The sequence below is a fragment of the Guillardia theta genome, assembly GCF_000315625.1.
Source record: "Guillardia theta CCMP2712 unplaced genomic scaffold GUITHscaffold_212, whole genome shotgun sequence".
NCBI classification, from domain to species: domain Eukaryota; class Cryptophyceae; order Pyrenomonadales; family Geminigeraceae; genus Guillardia; species Guillardia theta.
This window is the reverse complement of record NW_005434464.1, coordinates 1-24,864: the sequence shown is the minus strand read 5'-3', so window position 1 is coordinate 24,864 and position 24,864 is coordinate 1. Positions and strand designations below refer to the sequence as shown.

Here is a 24,864-nt window from a genome sequence, read left to right as displayed (position 1 = left end):
GAGGTAGGCGGGTGGGTCCCTCCCCCCATGTTTTGGATGTGGTGGAGTGTGAAAGAATGGTAAACGTAGGGTAAATAGACGTAAGGCGGGGGGGGCGGGGGGTAAAATCGTGATTTTGAGGATAAATATATTTAGACCATCCGGCATGTGGGCATATATATATAGCTATGGAAAAATGGAGTTTTCCCCCCCGTCCCCCCCGCCAAATAAATTAAGCATGTAATAGAGCGGAAAAAAAAAAGAAAAGAAAAATTAAGCCGTTATGTGAAATAGGCGGGGGGTAGAGGCGGAGGGGGCGGAGGGTGGCGGCGGGGATAGATTATTTTGTTACTTAGGGGGGTTCGCAAAAACAACGTGTTTAATATTTTGCGGTTTCACCCCACATTGGTTTTTTTATTACTTATATGATCCTTGAAGGATTCATAATTTTAATTAATATTATGTTTTGGCTCTGGCCCACTCCGTGGGTGCGCTCGTTTGTTTTTGGTTATTTTGTGTGATAATCCGCACCAATGCGCAGCTATTATTTCAATTGAATAAAATATGATAGGGATTTGGTAAGGAAAATAAAGAGCAATGAACAGATTTTTTGATTGAATATAAAAATCATTGAAATTATAAATTGATTTATAAAAACAGATAAAAATAATGATTTATTCGCAAAACAGATAAAAATTATGATTTATTCGCAAAAAGTTGTCTCCTCACGTTTCATTACAATTAAGTGCATGCAAATGGGACGCAGTCACGGCCGTCATGCCAGTGGCTTTTTGAAATGGCGTGTACTGAGGGGAAATGCGCCTACTCGCCACTTTCATTTCGGTGGGCAGTGACGGCGAGAGCGAGGGAACCGCGACAAGGGAAGCGTGAAGATCCGCTCTCACTTCCATCATCACTGTGAGACATCATGGCGCGGCACAAGCGGCCTGCCATCCTCCGTCATCACAGTTCTGTTGTTGATCCTCTACTGACTGGCACGCCGGGCTCGTCGTCCCACTTTCCTCATACAGGCCTTGTGTCCCAAGAGAGCTCCTCTGACTCTGAGCCCCGCTCACAGCAGGAACCCCTACGGACTCCTGACATGCTGGAAGGGCAATCTCGTTCTGCAGCGTCTCACTGAGAGTCCGCAGGATGACTTTGCCTCCTCCGCCGCTGCCCGGATCTGGAGGAGGTTCGGGGAACCAAAGACCTCGGAAGCAGGCAAGATTTCGCCGATCCATCTCCCAGAGGACACCCACCGATCAGCCTACGGTCAATCCTACACCCCCACCGCCCCCTCCTCAACCGGCAAATCTTTTCCCAGAAGACCCTGGCACGCAATCTAGCGCAGCGGCTTACTTTCATAATCTGCGTCCGCAAGACATGCCTTGTGGTACGTCGAATTGGCACAGAGCCCTCCCTCTCTTTGCTCAACAGGGACCACATAAGCTTCCGGCACTCCTGGCTCGTAATCCTTCCATTACAACCATCAAACACCCCAATCGCCAGACGATTGATAAATGGAAGAGTGCGCTACAGTTTACGTTAGACCTGCTACAAGGTTACCCTGACTTGCATTGCGAGGAAGCTAAGATTATCCGGAGCTTGTGGCATTGTCTCCCACTGCTCCTGCTGAGAGTGAATCCAGTTCTTGCAATCTCGCGACAAAACCGAGATGTGAGCTACCGTATCCACCATTTCCTCCAAGGGCGTTGGGAGACATTGCTGAAACTAGAAGAGGGTGTTTCTTTTGACCAAGACGGCCCAGCGGTTGGCAGCGGTGGAGATCCGCAGGATGTCACGCAGCAGCCCACGGCGGGACTAACTGGGTCGGGACGAGGCACGAGACCGCGGGCACCGCAAGGTAGGCGCCAACAACCTAACCGTCAAAATGCAGGTCGCCCACAAGGACCTGACCGTGCGAGAGCGGGCGTGCAGCAGCCAGTGATGGAGAGCGAGCAGTTGGAGAAAAAGAAAATCCTCTCGGCTGTTGAGCATTACCAAAATCGGGATATGAAGAAAGCTCGACAGGCGCTTGTGGGCCATGGCCTCTCCCCAGATCCATTTGAGCAGCTATGGCAGCAAACTCGTGAGAAATTTCCGACGAGACTGGAACCCATTCCTCCAACGCTCCTAGACGCAGTCGGCTCCTCAAGGCAAATGCTAAGTGCTCAGCTCGACGATGCCATCGCCGATGAACCGGCCTCATTGCTTGACAAGATTTTAGATCAGCGAGAGGTAGGGAAATTCCTGCGGCGATTCACTGCTTCCTCGGCCCCTGATCAATTTGGTTGGCGACCGTTCCAGCACCTGCGACACATTCTCAGACTGCATGATGATCACAAACAGCGATACATTAACCTCATATTGAAGCCGATCGCGCTGGGAATCCCTTCGGGCGCTTTCCTCGAGGAATACACCAGAGGGGGGCGATTCATTCCTGCTGCCAAGTCAGTGGAAAAGAGCGGAATCCGACCTATTGTGATAGGGGACCTGGAGCGAAGGATTGTGTCTAGCATCTTCTGTCGTTTCTACCGAAAATCTTTGGAGAGCCACTTCACCCTCAGTCACTCTCGGGTCCTGCAATTTTGCGTGGGTCTGGAGGAAGGTTGTCTCAAATTCTGCAAGACCATCGAATGCCTGTTAGGACCCCATTCTTTTGCCAACCCATTCACAGACCAGGGCGAAGGTGAGTCTGATAATTTTGATCCCACGGTAATCATCATGATCGACGCAAGAAATGCCTTCAATGAGATCTCTCGCCAACGGCTATTTGACATCCTCCTTGCTCCCGAGCATCGTTGTGAGAACTTTTCCCAAGGAGTCCTTCCGTATGTTCATCAATATTATGGCCAGGCAGGTAAGTTATTTCTGAAACATCAGCGAGAGACTCGGGCTTTTTCGGCCACCACGGGAGTTTCTCAGGGGGACCCCTTGGCGATGGCTCTCTTTGCGCACACCACCTTCCCTTCCCTGGTCAAAGTCGCAGAGACCTTTCCCGACTGTGTCTTCCCGGCCTATGCGGATAACATGGCTGTTATTGGAAAGCTCTCAGTTGCCGCACAGGCTACTGCATCGCTGGTTGATACTTTAAAACAAGAGCTAGGATTGGAGATTCAACCCAGGGATTCGCAGATATTCTCCTCGTCCTGGTGTGAACTTCAATCTAGTCAGCAACAAGCCATCCAAGAGCATATTTGCAGTAGGTACCCGGGCTTGCAGCAGTTTGCCTTCCGCGGCCAGGGGATCATCCTGGGAGGTATCCCGATAGGATCTCAGTCCTTCCAGCAAGAGTTTATCACTGCCAAGGTGAATGCCCTCAATGCTGAATTGACCCAGTTGGAACAATTTCCCATTGCGTTGGGTCTCAAGCAGCTCTTGAAAACGACCCACGTTCCCACCCTCCAATATTTCTTGCGTGGAATCTCCCCGGCCTTGACCGCTGCCCAGTGCAAGTGCTTTGACGTCGCGAATCTCCGTCTCCTGGCGAAGGTGTTTCAGTGGCCACAGAACCAGGCACAGGAGGGTTCATCTGTCCTGCAACCTGCCCCTGGCACCCCTCCATCTGACCTTCAGTTCGCCTACTTCAAACGTCAGTTGCCTTATAGTGCTGGAGGAGATGGGTTCACCCCGCAGGAGGGCGTGGCCTACACCGCATTCTGGTCGGCGACTGCCAAGTTTCTCAAATGGGCGGGTGAAATTGCCATCTTCCAGCATTGGACTTTCCCTACACCGCCACTCTTCCACCGGATCAATTCTGACACTGAGCTTCGAATCCGCCAACCGCAGCAAGCGGACGCTGGGGATGTTGTCCCCATGCTTGCTGCCTTCTTGGACACTCACAGGCACTTGATGGAGCAGGGCATCTCGGCGTACACCTCCTTGGCGGAGCTTCCTCAGGCGTGCGACAATGGCTGGATCCCCTCGCCTGAATTATTTGGGACGTCGGGCAGTGCGCTTTTCATCGGCCCGCCCAGCGGGAGCTCACGGCTCAGTTCCTCTCGGAGTTTCCCCGGTTCCGCAGTATTCGGGCTCACCTTTCAGAGCGCCAGAGATCTTTGTTGGCACACCACTCCAGCTTCTCTACTCCCCTTCGAGTACCAGGCCACCCGGTTGATGAACTTCTGTCTCAGTTTACCCCTCAGCGCACGATTTGGCACTCGACTATGGAAAGTACAAACCTTGGGATCTTTGAGCAGCAGCCCATCAGCTTGGTGGCTGCCGCTGACAAGTTTCTTCATGGATTGCCGGTTGACCTCCCGCCGCACTGCGATCGATGCCATCATCTTCTTCGTCATCCTGGGGGGACCACACACATGGCAACCTGCAGGCACCGCAGCCAGTTATGGACTGATGCGCATGAGAAGTGCAATGCCGTCCTCAGTACCCTCATCAAAGATTCCGGAGTGAGATGCCGCGTCCACGTGCAAGGCGTACCCGGCACCAGGCAGAACGTTTCTTGAACATGGCCCTGAAGATCATCATGTAGGGGACTTTGAACTTCCACAACTGATGGCTACTGGCGGCGGATGGCATGGGTTAATCCTGGACTTCAGCATGTCACATGTTTTTGACAATGATGGAATACCGGACCTCGCTCGGAGCAAACTGCAAGCGGCAGCACAGCGGAAGATCCGAGGGCATCGTAATGCATATGCTCAGCACGTCCCGCCAAAGGCCTTTCTTCCCATCATCGCCAGCACTGATGGCCTCTTGCAGGACGATGCGTTGCGCTTTCTGTGGTGGCTGGCGGATCGCTCGGCGAACAAGGAAACGGCAGCGCTGGATGGTCTCTCGGCCTCGCAAGACGTCTCAGGTGATCCGACTTGCAAACGCATTCGGTCCAGGGTCTTCCGTCAGCTCAAGGCCTCCCTGTCCTACGCTGCCATCATCGCGGGTGCATCCCGGTATGCGTCTCATTCCTTCGGCGGCGGCCACCGCGACATCGCTGGCATGGCCGCGCGGGGACTTGTCCTGCGCGCCGTTAAGTGAAGGTATCAGTTAAGTTTGGGGGACAGCAGTCGGCAGGTTTAGGTTTGGTTCTCGCTGTCTTTTCTCTTCTCGCCGTTTGGCCTGTGCGACAGTGTCAGGGTCAAGCCTCCTCGACTCTCCTGATTGTCCTCGTACTGATCTTTAACTTAACTTTGAGTAAAAGTTTTTTTAAAAAAAGCCAGTGATTGACTCAGCCTGCCACGCCGTGACGGTGAACCGTCGACGCCGCCGGCCGCCGGGCCCGGCCGGGCCCGGGGCCCGGGACCGTCGGAGCGGATCCGACTCCAGCCGGGCGGCCGGGGACTCTCACGGTGTACGGTCCGGATGCCTCATTCTGATTTAACTCAACCTTAAAAAAAAGTAAAGGAAGGGGCTTTTCGGAATGGAGATCGCTGTGGCGACGGCCATCCTCGTTACCGGTAGGAGGAGGAGAGGAGGAGGCAACAAGCGAGTAAGCAGTTGTAGAGATGATGAGCGCTGAGTGCGATGACCAGAGAAATGTGATAGACATGGCGAGAGTGAGGCAAGATACTGAGAGCAGTTTTCTTGTGAGGTGAAAGTCAGCAGCAAGTGAACTCACTTGTTTGTTGAGGTGTTGGCGGAGCTATCTGGGTCGCCAACGACACCAAGGAGGAGTGCTCGATCGTATCAGAATCTCTACCTCACCAAGACAAGGTGCCAATGAGCTTAAGAGATGGAGAAGTTCTGATGTGTTTGGTCGCAAGAAGCTCAAACGACGCTGCCCCATGAGGCCGGCAGGGCCCGAGGATGCAATCGCTGTCATGGTGGACGAGAGAATGGTGCGGACCTTGCCCAACTCGTTATGATTGAAACAGCTCGATTGAGCTGGAAAAACAACTGTCACTGTCTTGCTGCCAATCAGGATGTCTGTGCCGCAAGGCAGCTGGAGCTTAAAGATTTACATAGAGAAAGTTCGAAACTTCTCCAAGATCCTGGTGGAGGACCAGAACACGCACCCATCGAGAACTCTGAATGTCTTCTGTGAGGTTCGCACGTGCGGTCAGGTCTTTCGAACTCGCTGCCTGCAAGATCGCATGTTAGAAGACGAGAGTTTGGACGGGACGAGGCATATCAACGTCGCCAGGGTGCAACAAGAGTTTGAGATCATCTTCGACAAGAACTGGGGAGGGCAGGACCTTGAAGTACTTGTGTTTCACTGGTTCCCCTCCTCCCTGTTTCTTTCTCAGCCTCACCTGTACAGCTCGTTCGACTGCTGGGGGATCCCGACGCACAACTCGATCGGAAAGCAGCTGGACGCGGAGGTGCGGGCAGCTCTAGAGCAGGAGATGGCTCGGAGTAACACTCCTCCTCTGCTGCTGGGAGGCATCAGGCAGGAACTTGAGTGGCTGCGGGAAAAGAACAAGTATGGGTGGTACAACGCCTTCAAAGATGGACGGCATGTCATGTTGAAAGATCGAAATGCCTCTGTCCTGCTCAGGTTCCAGCCCAGCCTTCGCCGCCCAGCTTCTCGTGCTCAACTTGACGAAGTCGATCGGTTACAAGAAGTCAGTCTTCCGCCCTCCCGTCCCAGCGACTTCGTGCCTCTCGCCACTGACTTCTCGATGCGACAAGACTCCACAGACGTACTTCTATCAAGTCGCTTGGCAGCTGCAGCAGAAATTGCAGGAAAACCTCAGCAGCCCCACGACGTTCAAGAGTTTCACTTTGACATGTCTGACAGCGAGCAAGCAGATCTGAGGTGCATCTCAGATGATGAACTGAAGCCAGGCCTCCTCCATTTTCTTTCCACGTCAGGAGGAAGGGAACACCACTCGAACCTCGAGCACAGCAGGTTCCTTCAGCTCCACACCAGCAGCAAGTGGGTTCGCGGGAGCCCCGATCAGGTGCTGGAGACCAAGGGCTCGTTCAACTATTCCGGCAGCGAGAGGAACGGCTGGCTCTGCTTAGAGCTTCCTCGGGGCCTTCGCTTCTTCCCGTCAGGTTACTCCTTGCGGCATGGGCTCACTGGGCCTGGCAAGTCGCTCCTTCACTGGTCCTTCCTCGCGTCTGTCGATGGCCAAGAGTGGCTGCTACTCAAGGCTCACAATGATGATCGCAGCTTCCAGCGCCTCCCGCAGTCGAGCAAGCCAGGGGCTGGAGCGCCTCGAGCCTCCTTCATCACTTCGAACTTTAAGCTGACAACTGAGAAACCAAAGCCACTGGACGGGCTGGTGACGGCAGATGAGCTGAAGAGGCTGCGAGCCATTCAAGCGGCCAACGAAGACCTGGAAGCGTCCATTGCAGCGTCAGGAGGCTTCAGGTTTTTCAAGATCAGGATGGATGGGCCGGACAGCAGCGGCACTTGGTCGCTCTCCTGCTCGGGGCTCGAACTGTTCGGAAAGCTTGTGGTGCGCTGGGATGTCGTCGAAGCCATCATCCTCAAAGCGACCGAAGAGCATGTACGGCTACCGGATGATGCAGCAGGAGCAGGAGCAGGAGCAGGAGCAGGAGCAGGAGCAGGAGCGGGAGAAGCGAAAGCAGCAAGCGGATCGGATGCAAGTATTGCAGGACAAGGACAAGAGCAAGAGCAACGAGGAACTTCTCTGCATCTCCAGCATTGCCTGCAGCTTGTTCGCATCATGGGCACTCAAACTCCTCGATCAGTCAAGGCTGCTGTCGAGCTTTATGCCTCTCATGTTGAGACTTCATCCCAGGTTGTCAAGACGTTGGCAATCATTGGAGACCGCCCCCAGCTGGAGTATCCCAGCACTCGCCTGGTGGGCACGCAAGGGACTTCACTTCCCTCTCTCAGCCCTCAGCTTATGTTGGGCACGAAGCCGCTCATCCTGGAAGTCTCGCCTCCACTTCCAGCTGGAGTCGTGCTCGATCAGGAGACGGGGAGAATCTCTGGGGTACCGTTGGAGGCAGTTCAGCTTGAGGTGTGCGTGAAGCTCTGCTCTCCCGCCGGCTCGTCTTCCTTCTCCTTGCGCCTTATCGTCCTGCCCCTCCTGCTGTTCCCCAAGTATAGTTTCCCCTTCACCTCGCAGGAGCAAGAGGCTGGTGGACTGTTGAAGTTTCTCGGGACGGGAGGATTGGAGCACGAGTGGAAGAATCCGTCGGCGTCAAGGATGGTGACGCTGCAGACGAGTGGGTGGCTGACGGAGGAGGACAACATCCTTGCAGACTCGGCAGTGCTGAGCTCGAGCTACGATGCTCCTCTCAGTTGGTTCTCAGTTGAACTCCCAGCTGGAATTTGGCTTCGGCCGACGCACTACATGCTGCGGCACGGGTACAACACCTCCTCCAACGCGATGAGCAACTGGGTGCTGGAAGCCTCTGCGGACGGCGAGGAGTGGGAGACGCTGAGAAGGCACGAGGAGGACACGACTCTGCACGAGCGCTTTGCGGTCAGAGTATGGGCGGTAGGGAAGGTGCGGGAAGGCGAAGGGGTGGGAAGGAGGGAGGAGAAGATCTTTCGGCGCTTCCGAGTGAAGATGACAGGGAGGAACAGCTCGGGGAATCACCAGCTGAGGTGCAGCGGCTTCGAGCTCTTGGGTGAAGTTTTCGTGGCACTCTCGCTGCCTGCCCTGAGCTCCTCCTTGTGGTTCGTGCGATGGTGGCAGGTTGAGGGGCTCAAGGGGCTGATCGAGACGATGCAGAGGAAGCTTGTCGCTGTTGATGACTCGCCTGCTGCATGTGTTGCGGCCTCGGAAGCTGAGCTGAAAGTGCAGGCAAGCGAGTTGATAGAGCATCTGGTCCCTCTGGTGGCGAGCGAGAGGAGGAGAAAGTTGAGAGTGTCTGCACTGTCCTTGATCGGCGCTCTACTCCGTCCTCTCCCTCAACATGTGGCCATTTCGATCAGCTCGTTGCTGGAGGACGAGGATGAAGTTGTCAGGACTTTGACCTACTTGCTGCTCAAGGGCATTTGCTGTCAATATCGTCAGCTCTCTCTGCTTCTGATTCGCAGGCTGCTAGTCAGGCACCTGGAATCATCCTCGCCTCCTCCTCGTTCCCAGTTTTTCAAGGATCGAAGCAGTCAGATGCAGCACGTTGACCTCAGCCCTGCTCTCCTCCTGGGACCTCCTGAGAAAGTAGAAGAAACCGCCCATGCCCTTCAACTGAGAGAGACAGACGAGCTGCTTGCTGGTCTGCTGGTCGACGTGCTGGAAGAGGAAAAGGTTGCTGAACTCTGCAAGGTTGTGCAGGAGAGCGTCGAGTTAGGCAGTAGGAGGGAGCGAACAGATAGGCTCATCCTTCTCCTGCAGTCTAACATATGGACCCTCCGCTACGCTGCCTGCTGTCTTCTCCCTTTTGTAGCTGATCGAGGAAACACGAGGATTGTTTCCTCCGTCATCGCAGCCATGCAGGACGAGGTGCTGGCGGTGAAGGTGGAGGTGAGCGGGTGCTGGACTTTGACGAGCTCTTAGCTCAGCTGCAGGCTATCAGAACGGCAGCAAAAGTTGCACGCAAGTTCGATGAAGAGACTATCAAGGCTGTGGAGGCGGTCAATGCAGGAACAGCAATAGGTTGGAAGGAATTGGGGGGGGCGGAGGGGGAGGAAGAAGAGGTCAGGAATGTGGCGCAAGAGACTCTACGGAAACTCACACAGGTAATGGTGGATTGACGAGCAGATGAACTCGAGCAGGATGAGGAGACTCGTGGGACGTGAGCTGAGGAGGCATGCAGGAGCAGGAGGAGGAGCAGGAGCCATGAGATGAAGCTATCCGACTATGTACGAATGAGTGGTTACAATGTTTGTGCCATGGACTTTGGCTGAGATCAGGTCTGAATGATTTGAATGTATGAGAAACAAGGAGCCGAGGGATAGCGCTAGACGTTGTTGGCTCCTGCTGACGAACTTGATCCACCGGTGAATCTGCTGACAAATTGCTGCCCTCAATGTCAGCCTTTGCCCGCGTCAAACTCGCAACCCCACCCCCTCCCTTCCCATGTCAATCACGCCTCCTCTGACCTGCTGCAAAACTCCTGAAGCCACGGAAGAGGCGAGACTTCCAACTTTCGCCTTTGCAGCTCTGTGTATTCGTGACGCGATGAAGGAGCAAAGCAAGAGCAAGAAGGTAGAAAATATAAGGGGAGACGGAGGAGAATCGAAAACCCGACCTGCTGCATTTGATGTATCCGTAAAGATTGGCCCCCGACAAACACACGGCGACCTAAAAACCTTCAGTCAAGACGAACCAGGGAGGAGGAGACGGTACGATGCAGCAGAGCATCCAGCCATAGTTGAAGGAGAAGAAAGTGGAGATGGTGAAGAATCCCCAGAGAATGGGCATCAACCATAAGGTGACCTGAAGAGGAATGAGAGGAGAAAAGGCTGAGAGACCTCCTCCCACTACTACCTCCCCTACCACAATCAATACCTCCTCCACCTTGCTCCCACCTCAACCTCCACCACCCCACCTCATCCTCCTCTCCTCCTGACTGACCCAGAAAACTCTCGAATCAACATCGGATATCCTCGACGTGTCTTCACGGCTCTCAAACCTCCACTCGTTGGTTCCGTCCTCCCTCACCTGCCCCTATTCATCAGCTCTGGGACCTCGAAGTCAAAGTGCCTTCACTTCATTCCACCATCGGAGCCCCACAAGCAACCTTCCAGAAACATTCTTGACAGTCCAGAAATCGAAAGCTAACAATAATACAACCTGAAAGCATGTCAGGCAAGTCAAGGACGCGAATATTCTTACTATCACAAAAGAAACCACAAACGAGCGAGAGAACAACGATCCGAAGATGTATCTTGCGTACAGAATCAGTCAACTTCCCTTGATAGGAGGGCACTCACACAAAGAGAGCTGCCGCCTTGAATCCAACATGGAAGAGAAGAGCAGTGGGATGGTTTGATCGCTTCAGCATACTCTCCTGAGGTTCTGTCCTTCCAATCTGCAGGTCGACGGTCACGACATCCATCAACTACAAACGCTTTTGATGCCTCATTATTCCCGTCTCCCATGACAGACTTGGTTACGGCAGACGCGACCTGCCAGCCAACGAAAACATTGGGAGGTCAGAACGTGGTAAGTCTCTTAGTGGGTGAAGATTTTGACCTCGCCCAGCAAGGAAGACATCTCGTCGATTTGAAAGAATTCGGTTCCTGTTCAGATGACATGAGAGCACAGAGAGACGAAGAAAATGATCGTAAGATACAAAATTCTGGCTCTTTCAATTTTGAAAGACAAAACTGTCACATCTGAATTGTCCATCAATACCTCTGCTTGTTCACGATGAAAGTGCGCACATTTTTCACATCCTATGCCTCTTCGTCCGTTATTTGCATCATCAAAGCCTTTTTCTCCTTCGCTTTTGTTTCCTCTTCCCTACTCCCCGCACTTTTTCCTTGTACTTGAAACGCTCTTTCCTATCTCCTCGCGCCTCTGATTTTCTTCCGCCGTGCATTTGCTGTCGTGGCTGTCCCTGTAACGTTTTCCAACGGTGACGAAAGATGAGATAACCGTTTTCATAACGGTGATTGCCGGTTATCAAAACCGTTACGCCACGGAGCCTCCGGTTCCCGCCGCCGACTACCGACGGTGAATTTGGGGAATCCGGATTCGGCGCGGGAGGCCGCTCCGGGCCCGGGCTAGTCCTGCAATGATGGTCCTCGTTGCCTCGGTACTGCTGCGCCGTTTTAAGTTAAAGGGGGGCTTGGTAGTACATTTTTGAACTTACAGGTTTCAGTGTTCTTTAGAACATATCTGCATTTTTGATCGCCCACCTATCGGTAGTGACGGTGCTTTGAGATCATCGGCCAGTAGGCTGTCACGGTACTTGAAAGTTTGACTAGGCCCAGCAAAACAAGATCGTTTCACGTTTGTACCGCACTGGTCTACTAAGCTATGTAATCAGACGCCCTAGTACAGACCAGGCCAACTTGCCAAGCTCTCAGGCGGATCGGAACGTAGCCGTACAGTTACGAGGACGGTTATAGTCTATTGTTTTCCTATGAAGAGCCTCAAGTTTGCGGCGATTGTCGTGTCCCACCAAAAGGCCACGTCCTCGCGTCGTTTACCACCTACCCACCTTGTCGGATCCGTTACAATATATGCTCATGAGAGTACCAGGGGTACCCTAAAAGGAATGCCGTCGCGGCCGACTAGAATGTGGTTTTACTCCGTACTACTACCAGGGGGTGCAACTCATGTCCAGTCAGAGTCACCCAATGGGAAATGATGTGGGGGTAGGTCCGGATACGGTCGCAAAGTAGGGTAGGTGAGTGACCAGGGGGTGCTGGAAATCGCTGCACGAGTCGCTGGTACTACCAGTCTGCACCCACCCTACCCTGACATGCTGTACATACCAGAGGAGACCCATCCTTCTTACCTGAAATAACGGCTCCGCTGGAGACCAGTACATAGTCCCACCCCACCCCACCCCTCTCTCTCGCCGTCTTTGGCCCTAGGGTGTATAAATAAACCTCCTCCATCGCTTCCTGCGCCCGCGCACGCTATTGATCACTCTCACCACTATCTTCCGTACCACGCAATATTATGGTCATTCTTGTGTCTTGCTGCTCCTTTCCTTATGCTCGCCCATTCTTCCAGATGTTTCGGAATGTTCCTTTTCCGTCCTCACCTTTGTGCATTGCTTCATCAACCCTCGCCCTGCTGTATTTGGTCATGGCATGATGGATACCTTTCCATATGTTTCACAAGCCTTTCTTTCTTCTTCGCCCCTTTCACTTCTGGCTAGTGACACATAGCGCAATATTTACATTTTCTGCTCTAAGCTCTACAATCGTCTTCATGTATTGACTTTTGAGGGCAGCACTTGGGCAGGATGTCGACGATAACTTCGACGGACAATTACAACTATTTGGTTGCCATGAACAAGACAGTCATCGAGCTCCAGACTATGAACGACATGGCTCTGAAGCAAGTCGCAGAGCTTAGCAGAGATACCGACAGCGCATGGTTGGTTTTGACTGGTAAAAATGCATTTGTCGCACAGACAACATCTGAACTTGAGTTATGCAGGCGCTCTCGTGTTTTTCATGCAGGCAGGGTTTGCCATGCTTGAAGCTGGAATTGTTCATCCAAAGAACACCATCAACATCTTGTTCAAAAACATGATCGACGCTTCCATCGCTGCCATCGGCTTCTGGCTGATCGGTTATGGCTTTGCCTATGGAAAGGACTCAGGAGGATTCATCGGAGGCTCAAACTTTGCTCTGGACGAGGTTTACAACAAAGCCGGAGGCTGCACCAAGGCTTCTGATGGTTCTTGGTCCTGTTCGCCAGATGGATGGGAGTCTTGGTTTTTCCAATGGGCCTTCACTGGTGCGGCAGCTACCATCGTTGCTGGTTCAGTTTGTGAGAGAACAAAGATCGGCGCTTACTTTGTCTACTCAATCATTATCACTGCGTTCATCTATCCCGTCGTCGTTCACTGGGTCTGGGGCACAGGATGGTTGTCTGCCTGGGGTGCTTATGGTGATAATCCCAGGCCTCTCTTCACTGGCAACACCAACTCTAATGGCATGATTGATTTCGCTGGCTCTGGAGTTGTGCACATGGTTGGAGGATTTTCCGGATTGATGGGTGCAATTGTTGTTGGGCCCAGGATCGGGAGATTCAATGCTGATGGAACAGTGAACGAGCTTTATGCTGGAAACAAGACATTGCAGTCCCTTGGAGCCTTCATTCTCTGGTTTGGTTGGTACGGCTTTAACTGCGGTTCAACTTTGGCGATCTCAGGAGGTCTAGGGCAGGTCGCTGGTAAAGTTGCTGTTAACACTACCATTGCCGCTGCCGCCGGAGCCATTGGAGCGACTTTCATCACCTTCATCTTCGAAGGGCACTATGACATCTCCATGGGTTTGAACGGGTTGCTCGCTGGCCTCGTCGGCGTCACTGCCAACTGCTCTGTCGTGAACCCTTGGGCAGCTTTGATCATCGGTTTGGTTGCTTCCTTGATCCTTTACCTGGGACATTACCTTCTCCTCAAGCTCAAGATTGACGACCCTTGTGATGCTTGCATTGTACACGGCTTCTGTGGAATGTGGGGAGTATGGTCTGCCGGAATCTTTTGCAGCGACGGGAACATTCAGTACGCAGGATATCCCAATGTGAACAACGCTTGTGCAAGAGGCGAGCAGTTTGGAGTGCAGATTGTTGGAAGTTTGGTGGTGGCGGCCTGGGTGATGGGCACTGCTGGAATGACATTCCTTGCCATCGATAAGACCATTGGCATGAGGGTGTCAGAAGACATCGAACATGCCGGTCTCGATGCTTCTGAGCATGGAGCTGGTTTCTTGTTTGACGAGGAGGCCGAGAAGAAGGGCCAACGCAAGAGTGATCTGTCTACCATCCCACCTCAAGTTCAGTCGCAGCCTGTTCCCCTCCCACAGAACAACTTTCCGAACATGAACGGCAATATTTCAATGTATACCTATCCCCCGGCTTTTTAGGTCGATTGACGTTTTATCTTGAATAAACATTATATCTGATGCTTTCAGCTACCAATGATCGTCTCTTGTTCAATTTGGTAACAGATACGTTCATTGCGCAAGCTGGATTTGTCACTTCATCTTGTTCCGTCTTTTCACTTCCTACATGGAGAGTTAGCAAACAGGCTTTGACTTGGTTATCTTACAATATCTACTCCGGAAACTCCTGCAGGAATTGTCTTGAGCAGGTTGCCGGTAGAAACAAGGGAGGTACCTGGTTCATCTGTCCTTGACGATCCACCGCCTTTCGATCGCTGAAGAAACGCGCTTTGCACTACAGTGCTCACTCGAACGATGACGTCTCCTGCGGTCAAGACCATAACAAACCAGTAGTTGACTTGAAGAACGTCAGACCTGAGCTTTCTGTGGAGAATCCATATCGACTCAGGATATTTCCAGCCTTGTTTGCCTCAAGGCCAGCAAAGCGGAAGTCTTTCAATTCTGGGGACCCTCCTATAAAGAAGGACCGCATTCTCCCCACCTGGCTGGGAGTTGGAGTCCACGTGCTGATCTTGTGCTCGCAGAAGCTCGTCTCGCCTGCAAGGATCAGGTGCCCATAGCCCTGCACGCGCTGTCTATCCCAACGGTCGTACGAGTTGACCTGTAGGAGCAGCACTGGCTTCTTCCCGTTTGCGTTTCTCGTTTTCTGCAGCTCCAAGTGGATGGGATGTGCGAAATGCGCCACTCGGTTGAGAGTCTCGAAACCGTCGGCAAGGCCGAGCAGCGATCCGAGGCCGTATCCGCTCCTCTTGTGCCGGACTGTAGACAGAAGAGTGTTGCCCCACACCGGATGAGAGTCGTCCGGATCTTGAGATTCAACCACTTGCCAGCCCTCAGGAATGTCGACAAGGTACTGCACGTACAGATGATCTCGATCAAAACCAATCGCACTCACAATCTCTATATTGATGAACATCCTGCACTCGTCGTCCTTGTCGGCTGTATTGAATAAGTCAAACTCAGTTCCGATGTAATTCTTTCGCAGCTCTTGCGCCTTGCTGAGCAGTTGATCTTGGTACTTCTTCTGGTTGGCTATTGCTCGATTTTTGGCGGCTTCATCTGTCATCTCCGTGTCATTGATGATCCAGTAGTCATAGTTGAATCCTCCTTCTGTCCGGATACGATAGGGGATACCGAGATCAGCTTGCGTATACTTGTAGTTCTGAAGGATGTCGATCTTGATGGAGGGCTCGGGCGAGAAGCCGGGGGTCATGTCTACAGAGCCGTCATCGTATGCCTTAATCTTGCATAGCACGAACTTCTGCTTCCTGAACACATTTTCTCCGCTTTCAGACTGCGATTGATCACTGGTAAGATCCGCTACAATGTACATCATCGTGAATTGACGACTTTCTTCTGACGTTGCTCCATGCCGGGAAGGCCGCCCTCGAGATAGCTCGGAGAAATCTTTCATCTTTGCGAGGTTCGTTTCTGTATCTCCTTGCAACGAGTTGAGAAGAGGGGCTCTCTGATCAATGTCATTGAAATCGTCCGCGTCGACGTACGAGTAGATCGTCTCTGCTCTTGCAACACGAGAGACTGCGCGGACATATTTGAGTTGCAAGGGGCTCAACTCGCCGCTTGTCTCTTCCTCCACCCCTTGCTTCTCATCGCCGCCTTTTGTCTTGGCAAGCTGGCAATACATCTCAAAATCTTGAGCTCCGAAAACCTTTTCTTGCCATTCAAAGACCCTCTCTTTCCTGACCCAGGGTTCCTCCTCGTTGTCGCCTTGCTTCTGCTCGAGGATAATTCTGATCTTCAGCTTCGACACCGGGTCATCTGTGCGATATCGAACCTTCCTCGTTCTTTCTTTCAGCAGAAAATCTGAAGAAGACATCAAGTGCGCTGATGTATGTGACTGACTGCTGCTGCTTCTGAATCCACAACGTTGGCTTGGTGTGTAACTTTGACAGTCTACCTCAGCTGAATCATCCCGTCATTTCGCTTCTGTCATTATCTTGATCCATTTCTTGTCTTCTCCTTCATCCCTCCTGACCTTGTGCTCCTCTCCTCACACCCATCACCTTACCCTACCCGCATCGCCACTCATCGCCACTCCTCTCGCCACTCACTATTGCTAGGGCACGAGCGGGGATGAACCCAAATCAGAAGTCACCCATCATTGTGGTCCGACTTCTGCAACTGCTGCCAACGGTTGCAACCATTTGCACGTGTGGTTGAAATGGAGGAAATGGAGGAGCGAATCCAAAGCTGAACGGAGCCAACACGAGGAGGAGCCGACCGCGAAGCAGGAAGAGGAGCAGGAGCAGGAGCAGGAGCAGGAGCAGGAGCAGGAGCAGGAGCAGGAGCAGGAGCAGGAGCAGGAGCAGGAGCAGGAGCAGGAGCAGGAGCAGGAGCAGGAGCAGGAGCAGGAGCAGGAGCAGGAGCAGGAGCAGGAGCAGGAGCAGGAGCAGGAGCAGGAGCAGGAGCAGGAGCAGGAGCAGACAGGGATAACATAATTCCACTCAACAGTAAGCGATCATCTGACTGGAAGTTGTTCGTCGAAACTTGACCGCAACTATGGGCAAAGATAAGAAGAAAGACAAAAGAAACAGGGCAAAGGAGCAGAAAAGACTGCACTAAAAACCGCAAAGAAAGCTGCAAAGCGAGAGGCAAAAGAGCGATCAAAAAGTGGGCTCCCGGAGGAAGAAGACATCGAGTTGATTCTAAATCAGCTGGCAGCCAAAGACCGAGACAGGAAAGTTGTAACAGAAGAAATATGTGAACAACCAACTCCACGGGTTCATGCAAGCTTTACCTGCAATCCACTAAAAGAAAATGAATTCTTTCTGTTTGGAGGCGAATATTACAACGGAGAACGTGTTTTTGTATACAACCATCTGTGAGTTATTTTTTCAACATTTTTGTGATTGAATTGTTTGCGACAGTTTCCGGCTTAAAGAGAACAAAGGGGTTCTCACGTGGTCACAAGTTACAAGTCCCAACACTCCAAAGCCGCGCTCATCGCACCAGGCCGTGGCCTCTCGCACTCACTTGTATATCTTCGGAGGGGAGTTCACGTCTCCGAGTCAGATGCAGTTCTACCATCACAAGGACATGTGGCGGCTGGATGCGGTTAGCCTTTGTCATTGCAGTCGCTGGTGAAAAGTGGGAAAGTGAAAACAATTGCAGGCGAACTGTCAATGGGAAGAGATCACTAGCAAGAATGGCCCATCACCGAGGAGTGGGCATCGTGCGGTATGGAATTTCAAAGAAGACGAAGTTGCTTACTTGTAAGACTACAGATCCTATGGAAGAATAGCATGTTTGTATTCGGAGGTTTCTATGACACAGGGCATGACGTCCGCTACTTCAACGATGCTTACCTGTTTGAGTTTGGGGAGATGAAGTGGAAGAAGCTTGGGGAAGATAAGAAGGGAGACAACGTAAGCTGGCCTTCTCCTCGCTCAGCCTGTGGCATAGGGGAGTTTGAGGACATGATCTTTGTGTATGGTGGATACACCAAGCATGGTAGAAGTTTCTCTTCATCCGACGACTCCCACGGCATAGTGCATACTGACATGTGGAGTCTTGACCCTCGGGCAGTCGTTTGGACCAAAGTGAGGAGAGGAGGGATTCCTCCCAGTCCTCGCTGTGGCTTTTCAACGTGTGTGCATAAGAAACGAAACTTGGTTGTCTTTGGAGGAGTGCACGACGAGTACAGCAAGCACGACCTCACCTCAACCTTCTTCAACGACATCTTCGTCTTCCGTATGGACCAGCGCCGTTGGTTTCCTGTCACACTCAGAAGCAAGAAGAAGGCTAGCGGCCGGAGGCAGAAGGCAAAGGAGGACACTTCTCAGGCTGCGGAGCATATCGAGGGCAAAGAAGATGAAGGACAGGACGATGTTGAGGAGGAGGAGGAAGACGTGGAATTCCTTGGAAAGAAGAAATTCAAGAAGATGCAAAAGTCTTTGTCGCGCAAACGCGAGCAAGATGTGAACAAAGAGGAAGAGGAGAATGATGATGATGATGATGATGATGATGATGATGATGAGGAGGAGGAGGAGGAGGAGGAGGTAGTGGAGGAGGAGGAGGAGAAGGAGGATGGGGAAAAGGAAATGGAGAAGGAGAAAAGCAAGGAGATGAACACGAGAGAGAAACGCTAGTCCATTCTTCCGATTGCATGTTGCTTCTACCCGTGGAATCTGGGCAACAAGAGCATGAGTCTCAGGTGAAACAAGGGAGCAAAAACCAACATGCAAGCAACAGCAATGAGGAAATTATCGCTGACAAACAAGCGGAAGAAGAACATAGTGGGAGCCGTGACGGCATTGAAGGAGGAACCATAGCATCTCTCATGCCGTCACTTTTCAAGCATAAGAAGGAAGAGAAGGTTGTACCTTTTCTCATGATTTGTTCGCCTCCTCTAGCCTGACTTCCGCTTCCCTCCCTCCCTTACCTTTCTGAACTCTTCACTTCCTTTTCTCTTGATGTGACTTGCTGACGGTGGATTGGCTCTTGTGTTACTCAGGTGCAGGATGAGAAGGTGGAGGTCGTACAGGAAGTCACGGAAGAGGACACAAACAGCTCAAGACCAATGAAGCGAATCAACTCGCATCTTTCGGTCCGAGGAAACGAACTTATCATTTTTGGTGGAAAAGTCGATGCCGACAAGAGAGAGGTGAAGCATTTATCTCTGTCTGTCTCTTGCTTTCTTTGGTTGTATCTCTCCTTAGATGCCTTGTTATGATTCAACTCCGCCATCTTCATCTTTTCTGCCTATCACTTTTCAGCTGGTTCTGAACTTTCTTGCAGGTCACTCTGGATGACATCTGGACGCTTGATATGAGCAAGTTGACGGAGTTCAAAATGATACAACAACTTTCTGCCGCTGCAAGCTTTTGGGTTGAAGATGAGGACGAGGAGGACGAGGAGGACGACGGGGCCTGGGACTCAGAAGACATGGAGGGGAGTGACAGTGAAGATGGGACTGAAGAGGAGAGCGAAGACGACGAAGAGGTAGAGATGGAGACTGACGCAGATGAGAAGCTGGGGGAAGGCCATGGTCAGGATGAAGCAGACGAAGTCAAGGACGAGCGTGAACAAACAGGAGGAGAAGTGAAGGAAGAACGTGACGAAGGAAAGGGCAAGGAAAGGAGCTTGCAAGAAGCTGTGCAAACCATGACGGACAAGGAAGTGGTCGATCTCTTTTTACGCGAGGACAAGAACTTGAAAGAACTCCTTTTTCTCCGCTCCCTTGACCCATCTAGATATCTTGAGGTCACCATGAAGGTCAAGGCAGAACGGCTCAAGACGCCCGAGGAAAGGGAGAGGGAGGAGCTTGCTCTTCAAGAGTCAAAGCGCAGAGAAGAAGAGGCGGCGGCGGCTGCGATTGCGTCTATGTCTCGTGAGGCAAGAAGAAAGAGAGGTATGGAGCTGCGAGCGGAGCTAAGCAAGTTTGAGGAGGAAGAGATCCCCAAGGTCGGGGAAGGCCTCAAGGAGTTTTTCGACAGAACGAGGGACCGCTGGGGGATGCAAGCATGGGAGAGCAGAAAGAGCTCGGGGAAGCAGATGAGACGTGACGGATTCATGCTTGCCGTCGCGAGGTTCGAGGTGCTGGAGCCGCTAGTTACAGAGTTTGCTCGTCTTGTCAAGCTTGAGGAAGAAGAATCTATAGACGCAGCTGAGGGTTCCGTTTCCCATGGCTCTGGCAAGACTGTATCTTCCACTCGTCCTCGAGAGCACAAGTAACGAGACTGAAAGAATAAAGCAGAAAATCGATTTATAAAGGAGTATTCGACCGTGTGATGCATGTGCGCAAAATACCATCGAGATAAGATTGACTTGAAAAATGTTGATGAAATTAGGATGGAAGATGGAAAGGATATTAAGTGAGGCAGCGAAAGGAAGAACCATGATCAAAATACTTGAGCAACTCTGATGAGGAGCGACCAGTCAAGCAATTTGCGTAACCTTGAAGTATGTGGAGATGTGAGTCAGATGAATCTCGGACGACATCAACTTATCGTACATCGACAGCTGTGGTGAAGTAAATCTCGATCTTTCACTCCAACTCTGCTTGGGTCAACACAGGAAGTGACATGCTCCTTTGCACGCCGCCATCATCAACTTCGTCGTCCCACGATTCTTCTGCAGGAGAATCCTCTCCATCTTCCATGATAAGTGGCGAAGCTTGAATCACCTCTTGAAAGCGGTTCCATATGGTTTCCACAAGAGCCTCGACCTCCTCGGCCTCCACGTTGGGCAGCGGCGTTCTCTCAACTTCTCGCTGTTGTTCTGTTAGCGCTTCCTGCATGATTGCTTCAAGTTCCTCCTCTCCCTCGCTGTCTGAATACTTGTTCATGATTGACTTGGCGCAATTTCGAAGCATTTCGCTCTCTTCTGTGTACTCATGCTCGAATAAGAGATCGCTGCATTGGATGAGGGCGAGCACGTTGCTTGGGTCAGCAAGAATTGCTTTCTTGTACGTGCTCAGGGCTGCTTCTTCTCTCCCGTTGGCAATTAGCAGTTGTGCACATCCTGTACAAGCAATCAGATCAAGATAGAATTTGAGAGAGGAAAATGATCAAGAAAAGAAGAAGGTAGCATGTAATAATTGCCGAGGTAAACTCAACACAAGTTTGTTGAAAAAAGTAAAGGCAGGAGTTGAAGTGGCAACTCACGGATAAGTTGTAGACCAGTGTTGGAAGCAATGGCTTCCAATTGCGATGGGTCTAGAGCTCCATCGAAACCATCTTCCTCACATATTGATGGATAGTTGCTGTTCTTTCTGTTGCTCTGCCTGTCGAAGGAACTTTCTCCGTTTTCACTGCCATTCATGTTCGCATATTTCCCGGCCAGGGCGTGTGGATGAAACATGGTCCCCTCAAATATTTGCACAGGTTGCAGTCCCGATACAGTCACAACGGAGGCTTCTACGAAGAAGCTCGGAGTCCTTCCCTCCTCTGATCCATCGGTTCCTGCTTCGATCAGCTTTGGAGGAGACCTCAATTTCCCTGTGCGCCGGTGGTTCCCATAGACCATACGACCAGCTCCGAGACCTATCGGTTCTTCTTCTTGATTTCTCCCTCCCATACCCCAAGGCCATCGCCATCCTTCTCCGCTCTCTTCCCTGCCCCACCGGCATGGCCAGCAGCCGCGCATGGCTCACCGTTCAATTCTGCGGCACTTGAAAAGTAGTTGGAATGGCTAGGGGTGGGTGGGTGATCTGTGTCAAGAGGATCAGGGCTGAGGGGTAGTGAGTACTGAATGAGGTTTTTTAGTGAAGCCTGAGTTTTTTTTTATAGGTTTTTAGAGATCCACTCCCGATGTCGTCGGGTTCAGGGTTTAGGATGGAGGAGTAGGTGGCGACTGGATGCCAAGAGGGGGGAGAGACAACACTCCTGACTGAGTTTAGGGTTTAGGGTTTAGGGTTTAGGGTTTAGGGTTTAGGGTTTAGGGTTTAGGGTTTAGGGTTTAGGAGCCGGGCCTTGTCAGAGGCAGCCGGGCCTTGTCAGAGGTACATGCTGCCCTGCGGCGCGTAGGGAGAGCGCAAGGGGACCGGTGGAAGCTGCGAGCAAGAGGTTTGTATCGTTCAAACCGTAGCTACCTAAGCATGGTACTACAGTATGATGAGAGCGTTCGCAACCTGCTGTATCGGAGATCATGCCAATACACGCAGGACGGTGAGCGCTCTGGAGGCCACGTCGAAGAGGCCGACCTCGTCGAGAGAGTGAAGAGCTTCACCAAGCGTTATCCGAATAGTCGGACAGCTTATGCTTGCAGAGCTGAGGGGGGATGCACTCCCGACGCTATCGCTGAAGCCATCCGCTCGACATGTCGGCAGGCGAGACGCGACCTGTTTGAAGACTCTCTGAGTGAATGGAGCTCAGAGTCGAGAGCATGGTTTATTCAACAGATGGAGGAGGCCAAGAAGCAGAATGTCGAGACATACATCGGCACCGAAGGCACCGAGGGGACCTCCTTCATCTCCATGACTCTCCTAGGGATTTCCTCGATGTTTGTTCGACAAGAAGAAAAGTTGAAAACGAAGCTTATGGAGCTGGGGCTCATGGTAGACTCAGTCGATGGAGGCGACAAGGCCATCATGTGGAAAGCACCTTACAGACCTGAGATAGCACGAGCAGACGACATCTCAGTCACCGTCTCCTTCCTTCGGAATGAAGCAGCCATGGAGCTATGGGAAGGCAGGAAAGAATACACCATAGACGGCAGAGCGTTTAAAGCAACGGAAGTCAGCATTGCACACGACCGGTCGTTCAAGCTTCGAGCCAAGCGAGGACCTTGGGGCAAGGGAGGGAGCCTTGCCGAGCTATCGCAGCTCTTAGCTCTCGGAGGAATGTCGACGGCTGAGATCGCTCAGATTTATCGATTTCAGCTGGTCTCGCAATCTCTTGCAGCCGCAGAGGTACAACCGCTTGCTGGCATGCTCGTGCAGGGTCCTGGGCAGAGAGGTCGCAAGGGGCCGAGCCCGAAGACGTATGTCGCTGTTGGGGCAAGTACCGGAACTCTCCAGCAAAAAGAGCTGGAGTGGGTGCTGAGCTCGCCTTCGACGGCAAGTTGCGAGCAGACCTTGGCCTCGTTCAGAGAGAGCGAGGCGATGGAGGGGGTGCACCTGACTCTCATCAGCGACGACGCCAAGCTCAGAGAGACGTTTGCAGTCGAGCTCACAGCCGACACCTTCGTTCCTAGGGGAAAGATCGCTAAGCAAAGGAGGGCACTTCGCGAGAGAGATCATGCGGGGAGCAGCAGCTTCAGAGTGCAGATCAAGTCGAGGTCAAGCATGAGCACAGGCCGCTTCTCGAGGAAGGAGATGGAAGCGCTGTGCGGAGGAGGTAACACATCGATCACGAGAGTCAAGCGAGCCATGTTGGAATTAGCAAGAAGGATAGGCGTGACGCCGGTCAGCGTCGAGGTCGAGGAGGATCGTGACACGCTCAGCTGGGATGGGAGCCTGATAGCTCTCTCCCTGGCGACCAAGGCAGAGGCTCGACGCTTGATGGACGACATGCCCTTCTACTTGGAAGGGATCCTGGAAGTCAAGCTGGAAGCGGTGGGTTTTAAGCTCAACCCTCAGCATGAGGAGGAGAGGAGCCCGAGCAGCGAGGAGCAAGCCCAAGAGTCCCAAGGGCAGCAGCAAGGCGCTGGATGGCTGGAGCTCAGCGACATCGACAGGATCACCATGGAAGCAGCGTCGCCGTCAGGGCCAGTCGATCAACAGGTCTTGCTCGACCTCTCGACGATGCTCTTGGAGACATCAGAGGAGGAGCTGCTAGCTGGCAAGCCGATCTCTCTGGAGCTAGACAAGAGTGTTGGGAAGCTGCATGACACCTTCTGCTCGCCGGGCAACGTGGAGTTCATGACGCTCGGAGCTTGGGCGGCCACGCCGACGCTGGGAACGAAGCGAAACATGTTGAAGGAAAAGCTCAGAGCGTACCTCGGCGAGCAGCGCTGGACACGGGTGCAAGGGAACAAGGCAGCGAGGAGGGGCAGCGCCTTCTCTCCAAGGGCAGCGGCGACTGATGCGCTCGAGCAGGAGGCTGAGAGCGATGACATCGAGAGTCGATCTGTAAGCCTCTTGTTTCTTGCGATCAGTAAATTTGCTGAGCACCATGGGTTGAGCTGCACGGGCAAGGTCGACAAGCAAGACCGACTGCGGCTGATGATGAGGGAGGAAGTCGACATGGAGGCTGAGGAGGGCGAGGGCGTGGAGGAGGAGGCCGGTGCAGGCCTCTCGCGCGCTTGAGGCTCGAGTCAAGTCTTAGAGGTGGACAAGAGGCGGAGCGGAGCTGTGGGCCCCAAGGGGGGAAGGAGGAAGAAATAAAGCAGGTGGTCATGGGGCAAGCAACGAAGGTAAGAGCAGGTAAGCCGGTGGGGGAGGGGGGAGGGGGGGCGGGTGGAGGAGGCCGGGCGGCGGCCGGCCGGGGCCTAGGGCCCGGTCCGGACCGAGGCCCGGGGGGAACTTCGGCTGGAACGTGAGTCCCAGGGTTTAGGGTTTAGGGTTTAGGCCGCCGTTATTTTCGGCAGCATTAGGCTTTAGGCTTTAGGGCCGGTTATTTCAGGCACCATGGCTGCACGCGTGGTGTAGGGGAAGCTGCCAGGGCGCCAAGGAAGCTGCAAGCGAGAGGTTTGTATACTTCAAATAGCTTTCTAAGTATGGTTCTTCAGTATGATGAAAATGTTCGCAACCTGCTGTATCGGAGATCATGCCAATACACGCAGAGCGGACTTGTGGATGCCTCTGTCCTCGAAGCTGATCTCGTCGAGAGGGTGAAGAGCTTCGCGAAGCGTTATCCGAACAGCAGGACAGCCCAGGCTTGCAAGGCTGTGGAGGGATGCACCCCCGACGCTATCGCAGAAGCCATCCGCTCGACATGTCAGCAGGCACGACGTGAGCTTCTGCAAGAAGCGATGACTGGATGGAGTGACGCATCCAGAGAGTGGTTTATGCAGCAGATTGAAGAACCCAAGAAGGAGAAGGTCGAGACATACACCGCCTCAGC

The 24,864-nt window shown here is 52.6% G+C and overlaps 7 protein-coding genes across 7 annotated transcripts; 4 read left to right on the top strand and 3 right to left on the bottom strand.

Moving 5' to 3' along the window:
• Positions 1–5,855: 5,855 nt before the first annotated feature.
• On the top strand, positions 5,856–9,545 carry GUITHDRAFT_121081 (hypothetical protein; the record flags this gene model as incomplete). The annotated part of the gene is made up of 3 exons (XM_005819652.1): positions 5,856–9,326; positions 9,371–9,458; positions 9,505–9,545. 3 exons carry the CDS (start codon positions 5,856–5,858, stop codon positions 9,543–9,545), a joined length of 3,600 nt encoding a protein of 1,199 aa, XP_005819709.1.
• A 174-nt stretch (positions 9,546–9,719) lies between these two features.
• Positions 9,720–10,935, bottom strand: GUITHDRAFT_90946 (hypothetical protein). Its single transcript, XM_005819651.1, has 9 exons — positions 10,886–10,935; positions 10,739–10,836; positions 10,641–10,692; positions 10,515–10,598; positions 10,380–10,466; positions 10,152–10,241; positions 10,054–10,106; positions 9,905–9,965; positions 9,720–9,822 (listed from the first exon to the last, which is right to left on the bottom strand). Exons 1-9 carry the CDS (start codon positions 10,904–10,906, stop codon positions 9,763–9,765), a joined length of 606 nt encoding a protein of 201 aa, XP_005819708.1. The 5' UTR covers positions 10,907–10,935; the 3' UTR covers positions 9,720–9,762.
• Positions 10,936–12,091: 1,156 nt separating this feature from the next.
• Positions 12,092–14,400, top strand: GUITHDRAFT_160317 (ammonium transporter; the record flags this gene model as incomplete). Its single annotated transcript, XM_005819650.1, has 3 exons — positions 12,092–12,153; positions 12,901–14,198; positions 14,271–14,400. 3 exons carry the CDS (start codon positions 12,092–12,094, stop codon positions 14,357–14,359), a joined length of 1,449 nt encoding a protein of 482 aa, XP_005819707.1. The 3' UTR covers positions 14,360–14,400.
• Positions 14,401–14,470: 70 nt separating this feature from the next.
• GUITHDRAFT_121078 (hypothetical protein) lies at positions 14,471–16,235 on the bottom strand (the record flags this gene model as incomplete). The annotated part of the gene is made up of 4 exons (XM_005819649.1): positions 14,471–14,500; positions 14,545–14,564; positions 14,613–14,702; positions 14,753–16,235. 4 exons carry the CDS (start codon positions 16,233–16,235, stop codon positions 14,471–14,473), a joined length of 1,623 nt encoding a protein of 540 aa, XP_005819706.1.
• Positions 16,236–16,935: 700 nt separating this feature from the next.
• Positions 16,936–20,092, top strand: GUITHDRAFT_82055 (hypothetical protein; the record flags this gene model as incomplete). Its single annotated transcript, XM_005819648.1, has 7 exons — positions 16,936–17,240; positions 17,287–17,473; positions 17,531–17,596; positions 17,644–18,135; positions 18,879–19,022; positions 19,157–19,406; positions 19,716–20,092. Coding segments are annotated over 7 exons (1,821 nt in total), but the record flags the coding sequence as incomplete, so codon positions are not given.
• Positions 20,093–20,405: 313 nt separating this feature from the next.
• Positions 20,406–21,505, bottom strand: GUITHDRAFT_148401 (hypothetical protein; the record flags this gene model as incomplete). The annotated part of the gene is made up of 2 exons (XM_005819647.1): positions 20,406–20,881; positions 21,025–21,505. 2 exons carry the CDS (start codon positions 21,503–21,505, stop codon positions 20,406–20,408), a joined length of 957 nt encoding a protein of 318 aa, XP_005819704.1.
• A 451-nt stretch (positions 21,506–21,956) lies between these two features.
• GUITHDRAFT_121074 (hypothetical protein) lies at positions 21,957–24,107 on the top strand (the record flags this gene model as incomplete). Its single annotated transcript, XM_005819646.1, has 1 exon — positions 21,957–24,107. One exon carries the CDS (start codon positions 21,957–21,959, stop codon positions 24,105–24,107), a length of 2,151 nt encoding a protein of 716 aa, XP_005819703.1.
• Positions 24,108–24,864: the final 757 nt, after the last annotated feature.

Excerpts from the sequence above, each read along its gene's own strand:
- GUITHDRAFT_90946 (XM_005819651.1), bottom strand. The coding sequence starts at position 10,906 with ATGGGAGACGGGAATAATGAG. Across the intron at positions 10,693-10,738 it reads AAGGCGGCAGCTCTCTTTGT|ATACATCTTCGGATCGTTGT; the intron begins GTGAGTGCCCTC and ends TCTGTACGCAAG. Across the intron at positions 10,107-10,151 it reads GCTGGATGCTCTGCTGCATC|GTCGCCGTGTGTTTGTCGGG; the intron begins GTACCGTCTCCT and ends GAAGGTTTTTAG.